Here is a 25,026-nt window from a genome sequence, read left to right on the forward strand (position 1 = left end):
AAAAGATATACGAACTTAACTTTTTTACTTTTTTACTGGATAAGTATTTTTGGACCCATGGGCAATTTTTTAGCGAGGGTAAAATAATTAGAATGATCGTTAATCTAATATTTTTCCTAAATATTGAAATTTAAATGTAATGTGATTTATAATAATTATAATCGATATCAAAGTAAAATTCATGTAGCTCTGCAACTCCTGAGTCCAGTAAAATATTTAACCAATCATCAACTCATCATCCTCATTTCTGTATTCATGTTTTCAATTTCAGAATCCTCAATCTCTATTCTGTTACCGATCTTCATCGATTCAACTTTCAAGATCACCTCGCATCATCATCACTTAACCACTACTATACATAATCTCATCATTTTCAAACGAACGGTAACTCTTATTTGACCTAATCATGATTGAATTAGTTATTTCTATGTTATTTTCAGCTGAATAATCGTTACCTATTTAATCCATCTGACTGCAATATTAGCTATAAATCGTTAATTGATGATTTATATGTAAGTAAAACCTAGGTCTCTTATTCTAGCTGCTTCAACGTCTATATGTTAATTTTATCCTGCAATGATTTTTTAGTATTATTTACGCCATGTTGTTGATTCTAATTTAATTCAGGGCATCTGTAAGCACTGTTACTGTTAGTATTGTTTATTATTCTGTTTTTAGTTTTAATGTTTACTAAATCTGGCATGGAAGAACTTTGAAGAAACTCGAAGAGATTGAAACGTTTGTAATTTATTAGTTTAAAATTACAGTATAAAGCTAGATTAGATTTTGTTTCGGTGTCTAGGGTTGTGACCGGATACTTTAAAGTATGTACTTCATATACACGGAGTATTATAACTCGTAGCTTTTGTTTTTGAACGATACTTTTATGCAAATTGTACACCTGAGTGGTTTGCGTCCTGATATCATCACAAGAGGTCTGAATAGGAAAACCTTCTCGATAAAATACTCGGGTAGACCATGTTCACCTGAGTAAACTCGCACTTCACGGAGCCTAAACAGGGAACACCTTTTCTGATTACCCGTTTATCCAATTGTCGGCTGAATACTCGGGTGACTAAATGTTCAAGAGTTATAATGTAATGGATATCACATATCAGCTACACCTTACTATGAAGTTAATGTGCTTACTAGTTGGTTGCAAATATGTCTTTGTTATTTTTCCTTAGCGGTGAATGAGCTCATGAAGGATGTAGATACAGTGTGGTATCTTTTTTACTCAAATTATGAATTATGATAATAATTCTTTGTATTGTCAAGGACTGATAACGAAGTCACAATTTATGTTTAAGTTAATGGCTTAGATAGTTGCGACTGAATAGAAAATTTTAGTAGCTAATGCTAAAAAGAAATTTCATATAATAGAGATCTTTATTTATATATCTTCTGACAGTGCTAAGTTTCTTATAAAAGAAATTTGATCTGATTCCCCCTAGTTATTTTACCTTAAAGTGATGACGATGATTATTTGTCTGGTTAGTTCTCATAGATACAAGAATATATTTTCTGATTTGCTCCCTCTTCTTTCCATTCTAGTAAAATCAGCATGACGGTTAATATTGACGAAGATGGCCCTGCTATTGTTCAATTGCAAAAATGGGAACCTTCTTTTTTGGGAGCTGACCTGGCCCAGTTCTGTGAAGCTTTCATTTCCCCCACCAGGGAACTTATATTATTACTTTCATACCACCACGATGGGCTACTTCTGCCTCTAGTCAAAGGTCAACTTCCGATCTTGTACTGCATAAAACCTGGTTCTTGTATATTAAAAAATGTGAGTTCTTTTATATCTGCAGGTAAAAAGGTGGATGATCAAATAAAATCTGATCCAGTAGATATGGGTTCAGATAGTACATTTTCTCTTCAAACTGATTTTGCAAGATCTAATACTCATCCCATGATTTCTAATATAAACGCTATTGCGTGGGGTATATGTGAGGATTCAGATAACCAGTACGGAGGGGGTTCGTTTAGAGAACTTCTTTTTGTGGTTGGGGATAATGAGTTGACAATTTATGCATTTTGTCAACCCAATGAATGCTCTGAACCTGTTGAACCTATGCCAGATGGGAAGGATGGAGAAGGGAAATGGGTGGAATGGGGCCCATCTACATCGAGAGATGCAACGGATTCATATAAGCCTGATAATGATGGTGATAATGAGACTGTTGAACAAAGAAGATGGTTGCGAACTTTTCATAGTAAAGTTAAAATGGTCAAATCGGAGGGAAAACTGTATAGTAGATTTCCAAAAAAATCACAGTTCCCATCCTCAAGTACAGTTGTTTCCTTTAGCATTTTCGAAAATGATTTCTCACTTCCAACTTTATTAAATGTAGATCCTGTGGGGAATGACATGAAGATTTCATACAAATGTTGTAGAGTGTTTGTTAATAATTCACATGACCTAATTGGATTTGTTCTAACATCGTTTTCCAATGATGAATCTGAAAGAAAGAAAGACAAATATGTACTTGTTGGTAGGATAGTCAGCTGGGGCATAGAATGGGTCAACTCAGTGAAACTTGACGAGGATACATATATGGTACCCGAGGATCAGTGGAAAGACTTTGTTTTTACTGATAAATATCTTTTATGCCTTAGTTCTGCTGGTCAAATATATTTTTTCGGTGATGTAACTGGTGAGTACATGGGTTGTGTCAATGTTCTAGAAATACATGGGTTAAAAAAAGTATCTGATCAAACTGGTGATTTTGTTGGTAAAAGTATGTTCAAGACTCTTCTTGTTGCTTCAAATACATCATTGCTGGCTGCAGTTGATGACTCCGGTATAGTTTATGTAATTCGGGCCAGTGACCATGTTCCAAACATCAATAACTCAATTGAGAAGTCGCTACCACAATTTCAACAAATAAAATATAGGACAATGGTTGGTTGGGATGTTGGTGGTGCTGACATCAGCCACCAGAGGTTAAATGATAATCTTAAGGGCAGAAGTATTTTTAGTGACATAATGGAAAGTGATGAGTCAGTTGTTACTGGTTTCTCTGCATCTTCAAAGGTAGTTGGAAATAAGATCAACGGTTCTGAACCGTCACCCTATGCTTTAAGAAGTATATTTCTTCCAACAAATAAATATAGAACAGATGATATTATATGTCTGTCTTCATTTGGAATCACCCGGCTCAGTAGAAGATATGGTACAACGAGTAGCAGGCCTTCCCAAATTATACATTTTAACTTGCATGTAGACTCAGGTATGAATGATGATGATAAAGGCTCAAATGGTGGTCAGGAACTTAACATAGGAGATGCGGTTGGTTGCGTCTTCCATGGCTGTTTATATTTGGTCACAGCAGATGGTCTTTCAGTAGTCCTTCCCTCAATTTCAGTAGCCTCTGGCTGCATATCCGTTGAAGCCTTGGGATACCGCCAGATTAGTAGCTGCTCTACGAATCAAAGTGTAAACCTCATTGAAACAAAAGGTTTGAAGCAGCCATGGCCAACTTGGAAATTAGAGGTTTTAGATAGAGTTCTTCTATATGAAGGCCATGAAGAGGCAGAACATATTTGCTTGGAAAATGGTACGATTTCATTATGCTTGATTTCGTATAAGTGGAAGTATTTGTATTACTTCCCCAAATATCTTTAAACGCTTCTTTATATATGAATTATTGATATGATTTCTGATTACATATGCACCCGTTCACTTAGTGATATCAACTATAAACATTTGAATGAACAATATCAATCACTTGACTCTACTTAGACATATGTAGGACACATATTGTTGCTTGTTAACTTACTGCATACTCAGTATATGCATTATAAGAGGAATGGATTTAACAAATTGAGTTTTTTAATTTCCTTCCTCACTGGCATACGCAGTACCTTGTTACGGATGCAGGCCACAAAATCATCCAAGAGGTGATGGTTTTTGGGAAACATGACAGGGGAAGTAGGTTACCTGACAATTCATTTATTTGGTTATGCTACTTATAGCGGGACATATCCATAGATTGGTAGAGAATGTTAAAAAGCTGAAGGCTAGCGTCCTAGTTTTTTCAACTAATGTGGGTTAATATGTGCGGTGTGTGGTCGTTTCTCAAAGGCCTTCAAGCAATAGCAATGTCGTATTGATTTAAACTTTATATTTGGAGCCCCTTGGCAAGTATGAATAGGGAAAACTTAATTCAAAAACCTTATCCGAATTTAGAGCGACTTAGCTCCATTGCCATGTATTTAGGAATGTCTACAAGGTCACACTTTAGTAAGACAAGGTAATGTCTCCCTCTAGGTACCCTTAAGAATGTAATACGTAGGGATCGTATATTTGAAATGTCATCGTATCCTGGCATGTGAATCGTATAATCATGATTGTTTGCCAACTGTAATATATTCATACATTCCAGATTAAGATCCCTAAGCCATATGTTTAGCATCAGTTGTAGATGTGGCACATGAGCATATAATTCTTGAAACAGATATTGAAATGCTCATTTTACATTTTACATGATATATGAAATATGAATTTGTATTTGATAGGGTGGGACCTGAAAGTTTCTCGGATACGTCGTTTGCAACTGGCATTGGATTACTTGAACTTTCAGGAAATTGAGACGTAAGATTTGATAGTTTTTCCTAATTGTTCAAAATTTGTACTTTCATCTTACTTTTTGTTCAAAATTCGTATACTACTATCCCTGCTGATTGTTGATTAACTATTATTTTTGTTGGGTATCTATCAATTACCTTACCCTTTTCTCATATTCGATTACCTTTAACCACGATGGTTGTGTTAGCTTGTAAATTTTAATCTAAAAATTATCGCAAGACATGTAAGCAGTGAAGGTTTTGAAATTTATTCTTCATTGGTTGGATATTGTTCTTTATTCCCGAGAAGTAGTTTTTTATCAACTTGGTTTTGAAATTTACAGGATGTATGTTTGTATAGAAGTGTGATTATCTTGTGCTTTTTTTATGGAAGATTAGATCATTAGAGATGCTTGCGGGTGTCATTTTGGCTGAAGAAGGCGTCCTTAGATTGGTGTTTGCTGCTGTTTATTTGGTATTGAACAAAGGTGGCAATGATAGTGATGTTTCTGCTGCATCCAGGTATTCATTTTTTGCTGATCACGGGATGTTCTTGAATATGTATGTGGTAATTTTATGCGTTGTCACTGATATTGATGCCCATTTTGTTGGTTATTGGTGTAAGTGCCATCTAGATTATTTGTTCATTCTACTTCTTATTATGTGATTTCTTATGTTACTTAAATTTGTGATTCAGGCTTCTATCTTTGGGCACACATTTTTCTACCAAAATGATACGTAGATATGGATCATTGCAGTATATGCAAAACGGCGGTTCTTCTTCTCCATTACTTATAGCGGATAAAGAACATAGTGAAACTGAAAATTCAAGAAGGCTTCAAGAAATGGCCCGCTTGCTGGAAATCATGAGAAACATGCAATGTCGACTTGCTACAAAATTGAAAAAATCTGTAACGCGCTTGGTATGTTCTATTGTTATTTGTATAATTTACTGTAACTCTTGTGTTATTAAGTTATGAAATCTTATCTGTGGTTTGTGACAGGGAGATGGTTTAAAACCAGTAGAATTTGTGGATTCAGATATATCTCGTGATGATCCCAATGCCTCATTACTGGAAAAAACACACGAACCGGAAAATCGTGATTTAATATCAATGGATTCAGTTGACGCTGGATCGTATTCAGAGTTAGAGAGCTTTCCGGAAGCTTCTACTCATATGAATAGGAGAGCTATTCCAACTGAAAACCCTAAGGATATGATTGCACGTTGGGAATCTGCAAATTTAGACCAAATAAACATTGTGAAAGATGCCTTACTATGTGGTCGTCTTCCATTAGCCGTTCTTAAATTGCATCTTCATAATCAAGAAGGTACAGAGGCTAATAGAGTGCCTCGTGACACCTTTGAGAAAGTTCGTGATATTGGAAGGGCTATTGCATATGATCTGTTTCTAAAGGTTGTTTCTTTTACAAATTCAGATGATTATGTAAAAAAAAGTTTTTTTTTTTTACTCAAATTCTCACCTTTTTTTGATGATCAATAGGATGAAATTGAACTTGGTGTAACCACACTGCGAAAGCTTGGAGAGGACTTGGAAAGTTGCCTAAGACAGCTGGTTTTTGGGACTGTAAGAAGATCTATTCGAATGAAAATAGCTGAAGTGATGAAAAGTTATGGCTATCTTGGACCATACGAGTTGAAAATATTGGAAGGGATATCATTTGTTGAGGTATTTAACTATTTATCTATAAATTATGATTTTTTCTATAGGTGAAGTAGTTGTATATATAAAGTATCGTAGTGGCCTCATTCTGATCCTGTACTTCATTGTTTTGTGAAAGAGGATGTACCCCTGCAGTAGTTTCTCAAGAACATTCCTTGCCCGTGAAAAGCAGTTAATGACAGTTAAGAGCGTCGATTCACCAGAAGAAATCAAGCTGTCTCTTCTGCATTCTTTATCCGACAACCTTATGATTGAGTGTGGTGAACTTGATGGAGTTGTGTTAGGATTATGGAGACACGTCAGCAAATATTCAGACATTCCTGTTATTGATGATGATGATACCCATGATTGTTACTGGACTGCAGCTGCAGTCTGGGCTGATGCTTGGGATCAGAGAACCATTGATCGTGTAAGTTTTTATCTTTACTACCATGAATTGAATTTTTACAGATTCTTTAGGTTTAGTGGTCTGTTTGAGTTGAGGTAGTGTTTGGTAGAAGACAACAGAGTGGTCCTTTTTGAAACACCAATAAAACAAATTAAAAAATAGATATGTTGTCAAGTCCAAATATTGACTCATATTGCTGATGTTATGAAGTGACATTCTGATGTCAATAATGTCATGAATTGACATTCTAATGCATATCAATTAATTAAACTCTAGTTTATATGTTCATCATTTTGCAGATAATGCTAGACCGACCTTCAACAGTTGATATCGATATGTCATGGGAATCACAATTTGAGTACCACATATCCCACAATAACTACGAGGAAGCTTCTAGACTTGTAGATATAATTCCATCGTACTCATCAACACATGGAAATCTTCGAATCAGTTTGGATGGTTTACCAAGTACATCTGCTGGACTTAAAAGTGAGTTTGGTGATTATGGAAACTACATATATTCTATACAGGACCTGGATGCTGTGTGCATGGATGTTCCAAATATCAGAATATTAAGACTCCCATCAATTAATACTTGCTCAGCGTGGTTGAAATCACTCGTGGAATCGCAGTTTGCTAAGAAATTCATATTTCTTAAGGAATTTTGGGAGGTTTTTGAAGAAATAGTATGCCTTTTGGCGCGGTCCGGCTTTGTCACCAATTCCATTGATGCATCTTTCCCTGAGCAGTCTTCAAACGAGTCAACAGATTTGTTGTTGACTAAAATTGATGATGACATCAGCACTCCGTTGCAGGGTCTGCATAAGCTTTTTCTGCACCAATGTATTCAACTGAACTTGCCATACCTTCTTGATATTTACCTTGATCACCATAGGTTGGCTATGAATCATGAACATCTTTCTTCCATGCTAGAAGCCACTGTAAGTTCACATTTTTATCTTCTTTCTCGTTGTGATTCTTGGATTTGTATATTATCACACTATTTATGTTTGTATTTATTTTATCTTTGTCTGCACAGGGAGATTGTCAATGGGCAAAATGGCTGCTCTTATCAAGAGTCAAAGGAAATGAGTATGAGGCATCATTCTCAAATGCTCGTGCAATTGTATCACGCAATTTTTCTCCCGGAAATACCCTTGGTGCAGTGGAAATTGATGATATAATTCATACGGTTGATGACATTGCTGAAGGAGCAGGAGAACTGGCAGCTATAGCCACATTAATGTATGCACCTGTTCCTATACAAGATTGCTTGAGCACTGGTAGTGTGGATCGCAATCGCAGCTCGTCGGCTCAGTGTACATTAGAAAATCTTAGGCCAGCCATGCAACGGTTTCCTACACTATGGCGCACTCTAGTAGCTGCATGTTTTGGACAAGATCCAATATACATTTATATCAGCCCCCGATCAAAAGGAAAGTCTTTTATATGGTGTTATTTCTCTACACATTTACCTAGTAAAAGTATTCGCTCTCCCTGGTAGGGCTACCGAGGGAAAACCTTATCCGTTTACCCGTTTATAGTAACTTATAAGGAAATGATCGAACGAGTGGAACAGTCGTTGAAAGTCATTTGTAGTCTATTCAAATGCATAAACCCACTATTGTAAAAATCCCCGGGAACTCCTTTTTAAGAACATGCTGATCTGATTTTCCAAAATCCATTCAATCGATCAACGTCGGTTAATGTGTCAAAATCAGATTTGTTGGTGAAAGTCGGATTTAGTAGGTCAAAATCGGTCAAAGTCAAAATTGGTCAACATCTTAATATAAATTTAAACTCGAATTTAAGAGTTTTTGAACAAATGAGTGATTATGTTTATATTTCTAGACAATTATGTTAAAGTTTATGTTTATGGTTGTATATATATTTACACATAATTTTGAAATTCATTATATAAATGTATTATAAGTCTAATTCGATTAAGCCCCGAGTTGCATATTACTCCCTCCAAAGTCCCGACCGAGTACCCCCTGAGTAACGAGTTTTGCAACCTTGATAAAACCTCGTAAATCACTTTATGTTAATTAAGTTAAATGGTTCTTGTGTAATAATATAGTACTTCTCATATTAACATGTTTATTCATAAAACTGAACTTGGACAAAAAAGTGATTTATACCCGTTTTGATCTGCTACCCAAGTCACCATCCAACCCTTTTTCCACCTCCAATATAAGTAGACAGTGTTCCGAGTTGAAATGCATATTTCTGACACCATTTTTTGTGAATACAGTGTTTGGCAATTCATATTTATCAGAATATCTGAACTGGCGTGACAATATTTTTTACTCTTCTGGACATGATACTTCACTTGAACAAATGCTCCCAGGATGGTTCTCTAAGGCTGTTCGGAGACTGGTTCAGCTTTATGTGCAGGTTAGTAGTGTGATAGCCACTTAATGCCTCTTTGTGTGATGTCCCTACAAATATGTAACATGTTTTACAACATAAAATAAAAGTTACCTATTTGCCCACCACAAAGTATCCATCTGGTAGTTTTTGGTCAAGAAGACTTTTTTTTTTTGTTTGTTTGTTTTTTTTTGTTTTCCTGTTGTATTAAGGACATATCTAGTATTAGTAGTCAAACATGCCTATCATATGTTGCCATGTCCGATTTTTCACATATTGTGGATGGAGTACTTTATTGTCAGTAAGAATAGTTTAAAGATCTAGATAAGTAACAGTTTGATTTCTTACATTGGCATCAGGGTCCTATTGGTTGGCAATCTATACCAGGGTTGCCAGTTGAAGAATCTTTGTTTTTTAGAGATATTAGTTATGTTGATAAGAGTAATGAGGAGGCCAAGATCAGCCCATTATCCTGGGAAGCTGCTATTCAGAGGCATGTAGTGGAGTTATGCGGTCCTTCAGTAGAGGTCAGCCATCCTTGTTATCTGAAACTCAATAATCATGCATCTACCACATGATAAAATCATTATCTAGACTTTTCCATTTTTGTACGGTAGTCTTCTCTAGCTATTTTGGGTGCATAGGATTGAAGAATCTTTTCAACTTTATATGAGTGTCCAGTGTGAGTGTGGGGTATTACTTAGTAGATTTCAGTATAATCTTTACTTACCTAACTATTTTGTTATTTTGTGTATTGGACTTGCATTTTAAAAATACTATACGCCTTGAGCTTCACCATCATAAATAGTTACACCTCTAATAGAATGGGTATGCAATTTGAGTACAGGTTCAATCTTAACTGATTCTTTGATTGAGAATGTACTATAACCTTTGTTATTTTGTGTTGGAATGATGTATATACATCACTCGTTTTCAAAGTTTATTTATGACACCAAATGGCGATATAGTGAAACATTATCATTGAAATTTTTCCATAACAAAGATCGCTGGCTGGTATTTTGGACAGTTTATGCTCATCTTCACATATGGTTCTTATATTCTCCCTTTCTTATCTGGTTCCAGGAATCTAGACTTGGGCTTGAGCATCACCTGCACCGAGGACGTGCCTTAGCAGCTTTTGTACATCTTCTATCTTTAAGAGTCAAGAAGTTGAAATTTGAATTTGAAACACGCATACAACATTCAGATGCATCAGCAAATGGCCAATCAAATGTTCAATCTGATATTCACACTCTACTTTCTCCACTAACACAAGACGAAGAATCTCTTCTTTCATCTGTAAGATCACTACTCAAATAATCTTTCTCCTAAATCTGTTATTCTCACTTAATTGAAACTCATAAATCAATATTATACCTCGCAAACGGGTTAAGTTGGGTCGGTTTGGTTCGACACTCGAACGGGTTCGGGTTGAACGGGTTCGGGTTGAACGGGTCAGATTCAGATGGGTTAAACGGTTCGGGTCTAAATGGGTCGGGTTGGGTTGGGTCGAGACCCCCGTTTCTTAAAGTTCTTTAACACGTAGAACCTCTAGATAATATTATTTTTAAAATCTCGTGTGAAGACCTGATATGACCCATTAAGGACCCGTTGGACCTTATATATATTTGTTAATGACCCATTAAGGACCCGTTGAACCTTTTAATATATTTTTAGGCTTCATATGGGTCTAAATTTGACCCAATTGGTTAAATACCTAACCCAATGGACCCATTTTTCAAGCTATGGGTTGCCGGGTATATCCATAATCTTGTGGTGCTTGTCTTATGTAGGTCATGCCCCTTGCAGTCATGCATTTTGAAGATTCTGTATTAGTGGCTTCCTGTGCTTTTCTCTTAGAGCTATGTGGATTGTCTCCCAATATGCTTCAAGTAGACATTGCTGCTCTGAGGAGAATCTCGTCTTTTAATAAGTCATCTGAGTACTCTGAAAACTCTGTGCAACATTCATTTAAGGGATCTGCGTTTCATCCAACACATGTTGAAGGTGATATTACTGGTTCTCTGGCTAGAGTGTTGGCCGAATACTATTTGAAAAACTATAACACGGGCACTAGTAAAGAAAACAATAATAAACAGAAACAAGCTACTAGAGCAGTTGTGCTTGTTCTTCAAAACTTGGAGAAGGCAAGTCTTCCTTCAATGGTTGGTGGAGAAACATGTGGATCTTGGTTAATGAGTGGAAATGGTGATGGAGCTGAGATGAGATCACAGCAGAAAGCTGCAAGTCAGCACTGGAGTTTGGTTACCGAGTTTTGTAGAATGCATCAGATACCCATGAGCACTAAATATTTGGCAGTGTTAGCTAAAGACAATGACTGGGTACTTTGATACATATATATTTATATGTTATCTTATTATTGTAATCGTTATTATTGTTGTTACACAGCCTCTTTGTCCTTGTAATTATAAACTGACATTATTGATTTCCAGGTTGGATTCCTTTCAGAGGCTCAGGTGGAAGGACATCCTTATGAAACAGTGATTGAAGTGGTAAGACTTTTTTTTTTCTTCTCTTCTGTCTTTTGTGTATGTATTTTTCACTCGTTTTTCACTTCTAGCTGTATGTAGATTTTGCAAAACATGTGGTGTGGGTAGCATGTCCAAATGGAACATTGTGGTTCCGTTCCAGCCAGATTTGGTTGATCTAAAACACTTTTTGTCCGATGTTCTATGTTATTGCATTCAAATAATTAGTTTATTTTGATTTGTTTCATAATATTGTAATTTTCTATGTAAGGTAATTTAAGAGGCTTTATGCAATATATATTAGTAAATTACACTTTTTGAAACTTTCAACCTGGTTGACGCATCGGGCCTATTTCTCCAAGCTAATTTCCCCCTTTGACACAATGGCAATCAAACACACCTCAAATCGATCTATTTATACATTAAATGGTATGCAATAGGCACCTCTAGCTGCAAAGTATTGTTTATGGTCACTAGCAGTGTGACTATTGCTGTTTGTTAATTATATTATATGCTGACATAATAATTCAAATTTTTATTCCTTGGATCGTTTATGCTGTATTACAGGCTTCAAAGGAGTTCAGTGATCCTTGTTTAAAGGTTCATATATTAACAGTACTCAAAGGTATGCAGTCAAGGAAAAATACTTCTTCCTCCTCCAACGTCAAAAAGAATGATTCTTCATTCTTGGAAGATAGCAATTACATTCCTGTTGAACTCTTTAGTATTATAGCTGACTGTGAGAAGCAAAAAAATCCCGGAGAGGCCCTTTTGTTAAAAGCAAAAGATTTGTGCTGGTCAGTTTTGGCAATGGTTGCATCATGTTTTCCTCATGTATCTCCATTAAGCTGCCTAACAGTTTGGCTAGAGATAACAGCAGCAAGGTTAGCAAAGTTAATATCTGTATTGTTTATATAAAATTGTGTTGCAATGTATTGAATAACTGTACACTGTTGTTTTTTTATCCTAGGGAGACATCGTCCATCAAGGTGAACGATATCACATCTCAAATATCTAGCAATATTGCAGCAGCTGTTGAAGCTAACAATTTATTGCCAGTGACTGCTCGAGCACAAACACTTCATTACAACCGTAGAAACCCTAAACGTAGGCGGTTAATGGAGTCTTGGCCTGTCGATAAATTAACTTCAAAAGGATCTGATGTTTCTACTGCTTCAAGCAACACTAGCATATTCATTGACCAAATTTCCATTTCTGGAGGGGAAAACAAAGAAATGGCTGATGAGAATAATAACGTTTCAACTGAATCCGATAAAGAATTTGATTCTTTATCTAAAATGGTTGCAGTACTCTGTGAGCAGAGATTATTTCTTCCTTTGCTAAGAGCCTTTGAAATGTTCCTTCCTTCATGTGCCCTATTGCCCTTCATTCGTGCTCTTCAGGTTTAACAAAACTCCAATCTAAATATTTTAGGTGGCACTTTGGGAAGGTTGGATAATAGGTCAAAATGGTCAACAGTTTTACAGGTCAAAAAGGACTGCTGACCAAAAACACCTTACTAATTAATTACAAAAGGAAAAACAAAGTGTAAAAATGACTAATCTCATATATAACCGAATTCAGTATATTATTATCATGATTATCAAAAACTCATATATTTCACAAGATGATTTAGCAGGTTTTATGCTTTAAAATACACTTCGGGCTACGTTTGACCAGTTTCCTTTGAAGATATACTTCTATTATTTCTACCTGTTAGAGATAAACTGAATTGGTCAAAACTCCACCTCTACTAAATATAATTATTTTCTATAAGTTACATATATAATATTTAGTTATCACTCAATGAGCTGCATGTTTTACAGGTTCTCTTATATTTTTTCATGTACAAACTAACTGCTCTTGGGCATATAGGCCTTTTCTCAGATGCGTCTATCAGAAGCTTCGGCTCATTTAGGATCGTTTTCTGCGAGAATTAAGGAAGATCATCCCAACATACAAACAACTTCTGGGAGAGATGGGTGCATTGGGAGTTCATGGGTGAGTTCCATTGCAGAAAAGGCTTCGGATGCAATGCTGATGACATGTCCATCACCTTATGAAAAAAGATGCTTATTGCAACTTTTATCCTCCACCGATTTTGGTGATGGGGGATCTGCCATGTCACACTACCGAAGGCTGTATTGGAAGATAAATTTAGCAGAGCCTTTGTTACGTAAAGATGATGTTTTACATCTTGGGAATGAATCTTTGGATGATGATTCACTTCTAACTGCCTTGGAAACAAATGGGTACTGGGAACAGGCACGCAGTTGGACCAAACAGTTGGAGGCTAGTGGTGGGTCTTGGAAATCTGCTGGACATCATGTGACTGAGACACAGGTACTCTTAACACTATGAAAGCCATAGGGTTAATTTATATCCAATATTGTAACCTTTTGGTGGCGTTTGTTGTATATAGGATTGGTAATACGTGGTTTGAAAGATATTATAAGATGTTAAGGATAGAGAATGTATATGAATGTTTTGATAAAAAATTATATGCTTTAAAATTTTAGGTTTGGATTTTGATTATTAAATTAAATTCTTACTATATAAAAGGAAAAAAAAAAGTATAAATAAAAGAGAAAATGAAAATCATGAGAAAGAAAGAGACATAAATTAGAGTGACAGAGTGACATGATGGTTAAGTCTGTATACCTTTAACAAATCCCCTAAAATTGCAGTATTTCAAAAATTCATTTTTTCATGGTTTCAATCCCAGATAAATTCAAACCTTTGAAACAAATTATTGTTATTGTACCTAAACCCCAAATCCTTAAAAAAAAAACCCTTAGTTTGTATATTTTGATGGTAGCTGAAACCAATTCTTGATTCAATAGGCTGAATCAATGGTGGCAGAGTGGAAAGCGTTTCTTTGGGATGTCCCAGAAGAGAGAGTTGCATTGTGGGGCCACTGCCAGACGCTATTTCTCAGATATGGTTTTCCTCCATTGCAGGTATCTTTCTTCTTCTGAGCACATAACAACTGTAAACACATGTATCGTAGTTTATATACATTTTGGGTGCTTTTGACTTGTAGGCAGGATTATTCTTCTTGAAACATGCAGAATCCGTGGACAAAGATCTTCCACCAAAGGAACTGCATGAATTGTTGCTTCTTTCTCTTCAGTGGTTAAGTGGGATGATAACTCAATCTGCTCCGTATGTCCCCTCATTTAAATTCTTGAGTATTGAGATTTATTTAGTTTGATCATATGTGGGCGTAATTGGTTGTGCTTTATCTTAAACGGGTCATATGGATAGCTACCCTTACTAATATCTAGTAACTGTTTCAGAGTGTATCCATTGCATCTTTTGAGGGAACTTGAAACTAGAGTATGGCTCCTGGCAGTAGAATCTGAAGCTCAGGTCAAGAGTGAAGGGGAGATAACCTTAACAAATCCAAGTAGCGGAACTGGTTATGTAAAAGGATCTAGTATTGTAGACCATACTGCAAGTATTGTTTCAAAAATGGACAATCATATTAACACAGTGAAGATCAAAAATGAACGCAACGATCCAAGGGATCATCATTTGCCACATCACCGGAATCCTCATGTCATAGATGCAGCTACTTCAACTAACACAAAAGCAAAACGTAGAGCTAAAGGCGTATTGCAATCAAGAAAACCTTCTGATGTTGAAAAAGCTACTGATCCAGAAGATACTTCTTCTCATATGGACTTGTCAAATTCGAGATGGGAAGAACGCATTGGACCTGCTGAGCTGGAAAGGGCTGTTCTTTCTTTATTGGAATTTGGGCAAATATCTGCTGCTAGGCAGCTCCAGCATAAGTTATCTCCATCTCATTCTCCATCAGAATTTGTCCTTGTAGATGCAGCTTTGAAGCTTGCAGCCATGTCTACCCCTAGCAACAAAGTAGCTGTTTCCATGTTGGATGATGAATTGCAATCTGTAATTCAGTCACACAACTTGGCGAATGAGAATCAGTTTGTCGATCCAATGCAGGTAACTAGTTCTCGGTGTCCATTTACTAAAAGAATTTGTAATTGTGAGTTTGTTTTATTAGGCTATTTGACTAACGTTAATGATTGTGTTTTTAAAATTTAAGGCCTTGGAGAGTTTGACGACCTTTTTCGTAGATGGTAGAGGACGTGGATTGTGTAAACGATTGATATCGGTTGTAAAAGCTGCAAATGTGTTGGGTCTTACATTTTCAGAGGCATTTGATAAAAATCCCATTGAACTGCTACAACTGCTTTGTCTCAAAGCACAAGAATCGTTTGAAGAGGCGTATCTTTTAATTCAAACTCATTCAATGCCAGCTGCTAGTATTGCTCAGATTCTTGCAGAATCTTTTTTAAAGGTGCTATATTTTATTTTACTACCAAAATTAATTATTATTTCACTTTCATACGTCAAATGATGAAATCATAATTGAGTCATGAGATATATTATTGTTTTCTCAGGGGTTACTAGCTGCACATCGTGGTGGATATATTGATTCGCAAAAAGAGGAAGGTCCTGCACCTTTATTATGGCGATTTTCAGATTTTTTGAAGTGGGCTGAGCTGTGCCCATCTGAATCCGAAATTGGTCATGCTTTAATGCGTTTAGTGATTACTGGACAAGAAATTCCACATGCCTGTGAGGTACTGTTGTTTTCTTGATGGATGAACTTTTTCTTTAGATAAAAGGTCATTTAGTTCATTTGTTTATACAATAATTGAATGAATTATCTGTGGAGAAAGGATGGGTAGCTCTATAATCTTATTCATCGTTACAGGTGGCAATTTCAACCCATTTGCTAATGGGTTATCTAGTTTCGTTTTATGTCAAACGGGTCAAATCAACAATACCTAGTAAAGATAGTTTTCATAATCATTGTTAACACACTTTATTTGTTAAATGAAATGAAAAAATAGAATATTGAGGTCAGTCAATCTGACTTGGCTCGTTTTTATGCATACTGGAACTGACATGTTATACGGCCCACCCACTTTGCCTCCTCTTGTCATATTTGCTTATTCATCAGTAACCTCTCTAATGCAAGATTGGGTAACATACTAACATAATCTCTTCTTCAGGTTGAACTTCTTATTCTCTCACATCACTTTTATAAGTCGTCCGCTTGCCTCGATGGTGTCGATGTTCTTGTGGCCCTAGCAGCAACCAGAGTAGATGCTTACGTTTCTGAAGGCGATTTTCCATGTTTGGCCCGCTTAATAACTGGGGTTGGAAACTTCCATGCCCTAAATTTCATACTTGGGATATTAATCGAAAATGGGCAGTTGGAACTTCTTCTTCAGAAGTACTCTGCCGCCGCCGATACTCATACCGGCACTCCTCAGGCTGTCAGAGGATTCCGCATGGCCGTTCTCACATCACTAAAACAATTTAACCCTAATGATCTTGATGCATTTGCCATGGTATGTGATATATCTGTCGATATGAATTTGAATATTGTATTATTAAAATAGTCTAGGGGGTTGCATGCTTACAAGTTAGGCTTTGAGTGACTTTCAACCCATTTTTTTCTTAAAGGCAAACCTACAATCTACACACGAAACCACAAATATTTACATCTCACTGCCTCAAGTGAGGCTTGAACCCACAACCTCTTGGTTGAAGGGCCCTTTGGTGACTTTCAACCCATTTGAACCATTCCCCTTCTTGACAAAAGTAATTAGATGACCCAATTGACCTGTAAGAGATAACACACTACCTGAATCGACCCAGTTGCCTGATATAACATCTAAATCATATGTTATCTTCTTGTTCAGGTATATAATCACTTTGATATGAAGCATGAAACAGCTTCTCTACTGGAATCACGGGCCGAGAAATCCTATAACATGTGGTTCCCTCGTTACAACAAGGATCATACAGAAGATCTCTTAGAATCCATGAGATACTTTATCGAAGCTGCTGAAGTTCATTCCTCCATTGATGCTGGCAACAAGACCCGAGCTGCTTGCGCTAGTGCATCGCTCGTTTCACTTCAGATCCGAATGCCTGATTTCCAATGGCTCAGTTTATCCGCCACCAATGCCCGACGGGCTCTTGTGGAACAATCCCGTTTTCAAGAAGCACTAATTGTTGCTGAAGCATATGATCTTAATCAACCCGGTGAGTGGGCCCTGGTACTCTGGAACCAGATGTTGAAACCCGATCTTACTGAGCAATTTGTAGCAGAGTTTGTTGCTGTTCTCCCTCTGCAACCCACCATGCTTGCTGAAATCGCTCGGTTTTATAGAGCTGAGGTGGCAGCCCGTGGGGACCAGTCCCAGTTCTCTGTTTGGTTGACAGGTGGAGGATTACCTGCTGAATGGGCAAAGTATCTAGAGAGATCATTTCGATGTTTATTGAAGAGGACAAGGGACTTAAGGCTGAGATTGCAGTTGGCAACAGTTGCTACGGGCTTTGCTGATGTTATTAGCAGCTGCTTGAAAGCATTGGATCGAGTACCCGATAATGGTGGGCCGCTTGTGTTGAGGAAAGGGCATGGTGGGGCCTACCTTCCTCTAATGTGAAGATCATGTATCCCAATAGGCAATATGATGAGTTGGCAAAGTCATACAGAAAAAAGAGTTTAGTTGATTAACGTTGGAAGGAGTTTTGGTACATCAGGGCGATATCTGCTCTGCTCTGCTCTGCTCTGCTCTCGAGGAAAAATGGCCGGACAACATAGTATTTTTGATTATTGGTTTTAGCATGTTTGGTTGTTAGGTTCTGTTAATTGTGTGGTGGTTGTAATTGTTTGTTGCAAAATGTACATTTTTGTGTTTAGCTATAAGATGTACAATATGTCTGCACAAGTTGATTACATTCATAATTTTGGTGCCATTTACTACCTTACTATTCTACATTAATAAAGGGTTTATAGCCGTTCTGTTATTGTACCTTTTAAAATAATAGAATATTCTGAAATTTGAACGTCCATAATAAGTAAACATGTTTATTTTGGACATACTTTTGTGTTTTCTTCCAAAAGAAAATTAAATTTACCAAATAAATCTTCCATCAGTTTATTCTCATACACACAAGACCTAGTAACAGCATTACAAACAATGATAAAAAGTACAAATTGTGCATTTGACTAGCCTGTTCCAAAACTAATCCATAAATCTCTTGCAACAATGGGTTGATTCATATAAATACCATCTACTTTAATGTTGCTTTCGGGATTCTGAACTCTGATGATTAGATGGCTGCAGATTCCGTTCCGCAAGTACTTTCTTTGTTCTCTCCAAAACGCCAAAAAATATCGAACCTCCAATTCCTATCCAAAGCACTCGTGGCCCTATACCCTACAACATTCAACATGTACAATCATTTTCTGCACGTCAAAAAAGGAGTTTAGATTTAAGACTGTCAGCCAAACATTTTTATTGCAAAAAACTTGCTCTTTTACCCTTGTAGAGGTCAACCACTGAAATTTGCAGTCATATTTGTTTTGTTTACTAAAATCCAATTTAATAAAAAAAATATAATGTACAGTCATATTTGACACATCAGGCATTACTGGAAGAAAGTGACTTTTTACCTAATATGTGTCAAGTTAACCCAATGCAGACTATTTTGACCATACCAAAAAATAACCAATATTACAGTTACCCAACCAGCCCATTTTACAACCTCAATTCTTAATAGGATGAAGATTGTAAACCTTTAAAAGGGCAGGGGGTCCTTCTTCCCTCAATATTGTCTGCACACAGTCAACTATTCCTTTGTACTGGTTTGCTGACCCTTGTATCATCAACCTAGTTTTTATTACATCAAGCGGAGTCGTTATAGCTCCGGTAAGTGCGCCTACATAATACAATGAACCACAGATTGAATACTAGAGATGAATGCAAGTTAACTGAATTGGTATTCAATAAATTTCTAATAATATTGATAAATAATATTTGTATGACTATGGAGCTTAGTTACCAGCAAAAGCACCAATAGCTGCATTTTCAGGATCATTGAGGTCTCTACGTGCCTGGGCAGAAGTTCAGAACCAGTCAAAAACTTGAAAAGTGTCAATTTGGAATTTGGATTATTATGTTGCTATAGATAATTTCGTAATCATGCATTCATAAATTAAAAAAAAATTAAAAAATACTTACAGCCAACTTATAGCCAATTCGAAGTTGCTCATATATACAGAACTGGATAGCATCAAAAGGTAAATCACGCAGAAGAAAAGATCCATATCCCTACATTTATTTGCAGGTAAGGTCAGAAATCAAGAATTACATAATGCACGTCGTTTATGATATCTCAAACATAAAAAATGAAACATTTTGTTTTCCGGAAAGAGTTCGCATAAATGACCTATTTGTCCAGAATCACCATTAAAAAAAAAAAACTGAATGTACTCGTCGAATCAATAAAAAAGGGGGGAAATTTATTTTTTGTGCATATTAAACAGTTATGTAGATTATAGATAGTTGATGAATAGTCAAACATCTATATTAAGGGGTTGTTTACTTTTTTCTGTATTAAGTCCTGTTTTTATTTGGCTCTTAATGGGAAGGGATGTCTGATTCTTTGTCTCCTATAAATAGACCAATTTTCAGATTAAGTGGCAGATTAAGTGACAAAGAAACAGTAATTTTACTTACTGAATTAAGAGTTGTACAGAAAGAAACAGGTCATTAAGTGGAAAGTAAAGAGTCAGACATTGTAATCTTCATGGGACGAGTGATTTTTTATTGTTCTTATGTGTATAAACTACCAAGAAGGATTCATACCGCATATAGACCTTTAAAACCTTCTTTGGCAACAATAAGCCGGAGCGCATCAGGAGCTGAAGCAAATTGACGAGTCTGCATCCTTTGCTTTACAACCTATACATATGAGTCAAGTTAATATTACAAATTTATTTATGAAATTATGAAATGTACACAGCAAACAGGTATATGAAACATTGAAGATATTCAAAAGCATATAGTAACAACTTGAACCCTTGAATGAAATGAAACAAAAGGGGACTAAAAATAAAACGGGTTATCAGGTTAAACAGATAGAAAGTCACCCAACCTTCACTGTAATGTTTACAATGTCATCATTTTATTGAAAAGAAATCAGTTACTCTATACTATTACCCAAGCCGCTTGACCCGCCCATTTAACACCACAGATGAGAATCTGAGTACCTCTGTTGGAACGCGTACAAGAGATGCAGCAATTCCTCCAATTGCACCTGCAGTCTACATAACATCTTCAAAATATTAAAGTAAAAAAGAAAAATAGCTTACATAAAAGGCAATAGAGATAGAGATAATAATAATACTAAGACATAAATAAATTCTGTTAACAAGACATGCACCAAACATATACACTATTTGACAATTTGAGTGTAAAAAAATGTATATTCTTTGAATTGAACCTGTTTCAACTCCAAAGTATGTACCAAAGTTTACATCAAACTTTTATATCATAAAATTTTCAACTAGTTGATTAAGATTTACACATTAAGATGTTTTAGTTTAATTATTTCAATATCTAATTTGAAACAATCTATTAGTTTTATACTTGGTTAAGTATACAGTAACTAACTTATTAATAACAATTATAGATGTATGATAAAAAATAATTTATCAAATTTGGCTTCACTGTCTCGAAATTCTAACTTTGTACATTTGTTGGAACCGCATTATCACGTAAAACGTAAATAGAATTAAACTAACCAGATGTGCGACAGCACTAAGATTGTAGGGAATTATCTTCAATAGTTTCTGTTTTGCAGGTTCATATACACCTACAAACAAGGCAGAAGCCCTGCATACAGAAATTAAACACTCAAAACAGTATGAAATATAACTTATAACAAGCTAAAAAGTAAAAAAAAAAAAATTAAGGTCAATCATGATCCTTCAAAAATGGAGATTAAAAAAAACATAAATATGATATCCTTACGGTAAAACACCAACAAGATTTCCAGCCAATCCTGAATATAGCCCCTGAAGAACAATCTTTCCTCCACCACGAGCTGCCTACAGCGATAATATAACGTCAATTTCTAATTTAACTCAGGATTATGTTTTTCAACAAACAACAAAATTACATAATATTAAGGACATTGAACCTACTTGGAGTCTTGTTTTTATAGTATCAATTGGGTATAAAGCGGTTTCGACAACAACTCCAGCTGTACCTCCTGCTATAAAACCCTCTGCACTACCACAAGAATAATAATAATATCAACAATAAACGCATCCATGTTTATTACATCATGTATGGGTTAAAACTATGGTGTTGCTAAATAAATATAATTTAAGCAAAAGATTAACATAAGTAAATAAATTTATTATCAAGAAATACCAAATACGGTTCTTATGAAATCAAATGGCTTTTCATCCCCTATGCTAACTGATGCAAAAGACTTTTTCGGTAACAACTGCAACGTGTCACTTGATACATCTGCAAAACCAGACACCTGCTCAAACAAGAACAGCATATATATATATATATATGGCACTAAGCAACACAAAAAATAGATACATTATCTTCAGAACAGGTAACTTATACAGATCATTATCGACTTGAACGAAGCATTACAAGATCAAATTCTTAGTATGAAATGAATAGAAGTCAAAATTTAACATTTTTAAATCCAAAAAATTAAGTTTAATTTATCTTTAGAAAGACTTTTATCACTGTCTTAAGCTAAATTAATCAGATTAGCAAGCACGCAAACATATTAAAGGGGAAAAAAAATGCAAAAAATAGCAGCTCTGTCTAAAAATAATTCATTAAAACAGATGCTCTTCTAATTGCTAAATGCATGCATGCCAGATTTATAAGATTTTAATGAATTACAAATTGTTTTTTATGTATAAAATTATGTTTCTAAGCAACATTCATTTTTATTCTAATCAAATGTGAATCCGCAACTAACAATGTAACCTGAGGAAGACAGTAATGAATTCTGGGAGTGAAAAGACAATGTAAGAGGACCCATCTTATCTCCAATCTTCAATAATAATTATATCAACCTGCAGATTGAAACCCAGAGATATGCAATTGTATGTAATACTCTTATAACTATACAGATAACTGATTAATAATTATAATTTAAAAGGTGTCTTTAAATAACACCATGTACCTTGACAGTGGAGTGTGGGTGACGAAGGCATAGGCTGCGGTCAACTCGAAGTTATAGATATGTATGAGCAGCAAAGCAAGGCCGGTGAAGATTTTGTTGCGCTATGGTTTTGGCCCTTGAATTGCTTTTTTAGGCTATATTATATAATTCAATAGAGAACTGAAATGAACTAAAAAAGAAAAGAAAATAAAGATATCCTTTTCCAATGATTTAAGGTTAAATGGTGACAATAGTCCAAATATTTGACAAATCATTTAGTAGCCAAAATGAAATTGGCTTTTGCATGTTCGGAGACATTTTTTTTAACCTATTCATGCGCAAGTTGTAATTCAAAGAAAGAAGGTTGAAATTCTCTTCTTTCTTTGCACATGTCATTGTTGATGTGGTAAAGTTTGATTTGTTTTCCTACAAGTCAAAGAAGGTAAGCAACAAGTGGCTAAAATTATCCAAGTAAAGTGTATGCATATATGTTTTCATTTATAAATAGGTGATCATGCATAAGGTGAAAGACATCCAAGAGTGGGATCAAGTGATCCAAGTGATGATCAAGTATCACAAATGATAAAACATAGTTGATAGGATTTCAACGGAGTGTGTTTATTTGTGAGGCCGAGAGTTTATTCTTGTTATGATTGTAAAAGAGTGTACGGGAAACTTAGATTTTATACTAAAATCTAAGTGGCTTGGGTTTGGGTTTAACTCATAGTTTACTTTTTCTTGTACCGAGATCTTTTATATTATAAGAATAAAGGGAACTCTTTGGGGTGGACGTAGGCAGGGTTTTGCCGAACCACGTTAAATCGTCGTGTTATCAATTACTTTATTTTGCTAATTATTGTTTCTCGCAAGTTTGTCTCAAACAATTATATCCTCGCTTCCGCTGGTGTGGGTGCGTTGAGCAAGTTGTCATAACAAATGGTTACTAATCGAGTCCCAAATGTTGGATCCCGGGGCCGCCCAGACTTTCGCTCATCTGGGCGCCGTTGGCAGCGGCTAGCCCAAGCACTCACCCAGGGGCGCCCAGCCTTCCGCCCACCTGGGCGTTGTGGCAGCGGCTAACCCAGGCACTCGTCCAGGGGGCCACCCAGCCTTCCGCCCACCTGGGCGTCGTTGGCAGCGGCTAGTCCAGGCACCCGCCCAGAGAGCCGCCCAGCCTTCTGCTCACATGGGCGTCGTTGGCAGCGGCTAGCCCAGGGCCCCGCCCAGATGCTCGTCCCTTTGCTCGTCTCTTTGTGAAATTTTTGTGGACGGAAAAAAGTGGTCAAAAATGACTGTTGCAAAAAAAAATATATATAATAAAAAAAATAATTCCAACGGCTACAAACGGCTAGTTTTCTATATTTTTCTAATTTATTTATCACACTCTATATATACATATCAATATCACACATTTTATTCACACAAATCACCATTTCACATCCATTTTCTTTCATTTCAATCTCATATTCAATTTTTTATTTTTTTTTTACAAAAAATGAGTTCAAAAAAACTTCAAACAAAGGAAAATCCAAACAACAATCACAGGTTCAAGATAGAAACGCAGTCGAGCGATATATGTTGCAATCCTTACTTGACTCTACGCAACAAACTTCCAGTTTTTCTCAATTTACAAATGTCAATCCGATTGCGAATATGTTCCCAAATGTTCACACAAAACAAACACCATACTACCCGAACCAACAACAAAATCAACAAGTTCCATACTACCTGATGTCGTACGAGGTGTATATAAAATAGTTATTAATTTTAGCAGGAAATACTATTAAATACGATACAATTTTACACAAGATATTTATTTATTTATAGAATGGATATACTTAAACCTTGCTACAACACTTATAGGCAGTGTACCTAATCGTACAGTAGTGTAGTTTTTAGTAAGTCCGGTTCGTTCCACAGGGAAATCTTTAAACAAAGCTCAACGCTATATTAGTTTACTTTTATTAAAAATACAAATATATATATAAGTAATATTATTATTATAAAGGGGGGTTTTTACCGTTTAATGACCGGTTTGTCGATTTTAAGATTTTAGTCGCAGTTAAAACCTAATGTAAAATATAAAATAAATACAAGACTTAAATTAAAGCGTAAAGTAAATAACGATAATGAAATTGCGAATAATAAAAATGCGATAAAATAAAATTGCGATAATTAAAAAGTACGATAATTAAAAGTGCGATTAAATAACAATAAATAAAAGTGCGATAATTAGAAGTGCAATTAAATATAAAATAAAGGAAATTAAATATGAAATAAAAGAATTATGCTTATTTAAACTTCCGTAATCATGATGTTCGACGTGTTGATTTTAGTTTTATGCCCATGGGTTAATTGTCCTTTGTCCTGGATTATTTAATATGTCCGTCTAGTTTTTGTCCATAACAGTCCATCAGTCATAAATATAAAGTGCGAGTGTCCTCATCATTTTATTCTTATACCCGAAGTTAAATATTCCAAC

The 25,026-nt window shown here is 35.7% G+C and overlaps 2 protein-coding genes across 2 annotated transcripts; one reads left to right on the plus strand and one right to left on the minus strand.

Annotated features, from left to right (window-relative positions):
• Positions 1–213: 213 nt before the first annotated feature.
• LOC139843638 (uncharacterized) lies at positions 214–18,041 on the plus strand. The gene is made up of 26 exons (XM_071833747.1): positions 214–384; positions 1,555–1,739; positions 1,815–3,563; positions 4,525–4,600; positions 4,972–5,094; positions 5,270–5,495; positions 5,577–5,990; positions 6,078–6,263; positions 6,376–6,666; positions 6,945–7,586; positions 7,685–8,080; positions 8,911–9,042; positions 9,375–9,542; positions 10,099–10,314; positions 10,809–11,357; positions 11,469–11,528; positions 12,072–12,388; positions 12,475–12,907; positions 13,380–13,847; positions 14,348–14,464; positions 14,548–14,669; positions 14,804–15,476; positions 15,580–15,834; positions 15,938–16,120; positions 16,556–16,897; positions 17,252–18,041. The coding sequence occupies exons 2-26, from the start codon at positions 1,565–1,567 to the stop codon at positions 17,999–18,001; spliced, it is 9,063 nt and encodes a 3,020-aa protein (XP_071689848.1). The 5' UTR covers positions 214–384; positions 1,555–1,564; the 3' UTR covers positions 18,002–18,041.
• Positions 18,042–18,479: 438 nt separating this feature from the next.
• Positions 18,480–22,421, minus strand: LOC139840186 (S-adenosylmethionine carrier 1, chloroplastic/mitochondrial-like). Its single transcript, XM_071830414.1, has 11 exons — positions 22,367–22,421; positions 21,782–21,880; positions 21,550–21,632; positions 21,377–21,453; positions 21,148–21,238; positions 20,614–20,667; positions 20,210–20,305; positions 19,583–19,672; positions 19,404–19,455; positions 19,138–19,280; positions 18,480–18,778 (listed from the first exon to the last, which is right to left on the minus strand). The coding sequence occupies exons 1-11, from the start codon at positions 22,419–22,421 to the stop codon at positions 18,638–18,640; spliced, it is 981 nt and encodes a 326-aa protein (XP_071686515.1). The 3' UTR covers positions 18,480–18,637.
• Positions 22,422–25,026: the final 2,605 nt, after the last annotated feature.

The sequence above is a fragment of the Rutidosis leptorrhynchoides genome, chromosome 4 (genome assembly GCF_046630445.1).
Source record: "Rutidosis leptorrhynchoides isolate AG116_Rl617_1_P2 chromosome 4, CSIRO_AGI_Rlap_v1, whole genome shotgun sequence".
Lineage (NCBI taxonomy): Eukaryota > Viridiplantae > Streptophyta > Magnoliopsida > Asterales > Asteraceae > Rutidosis > Rutidosis leptorrhynchoides.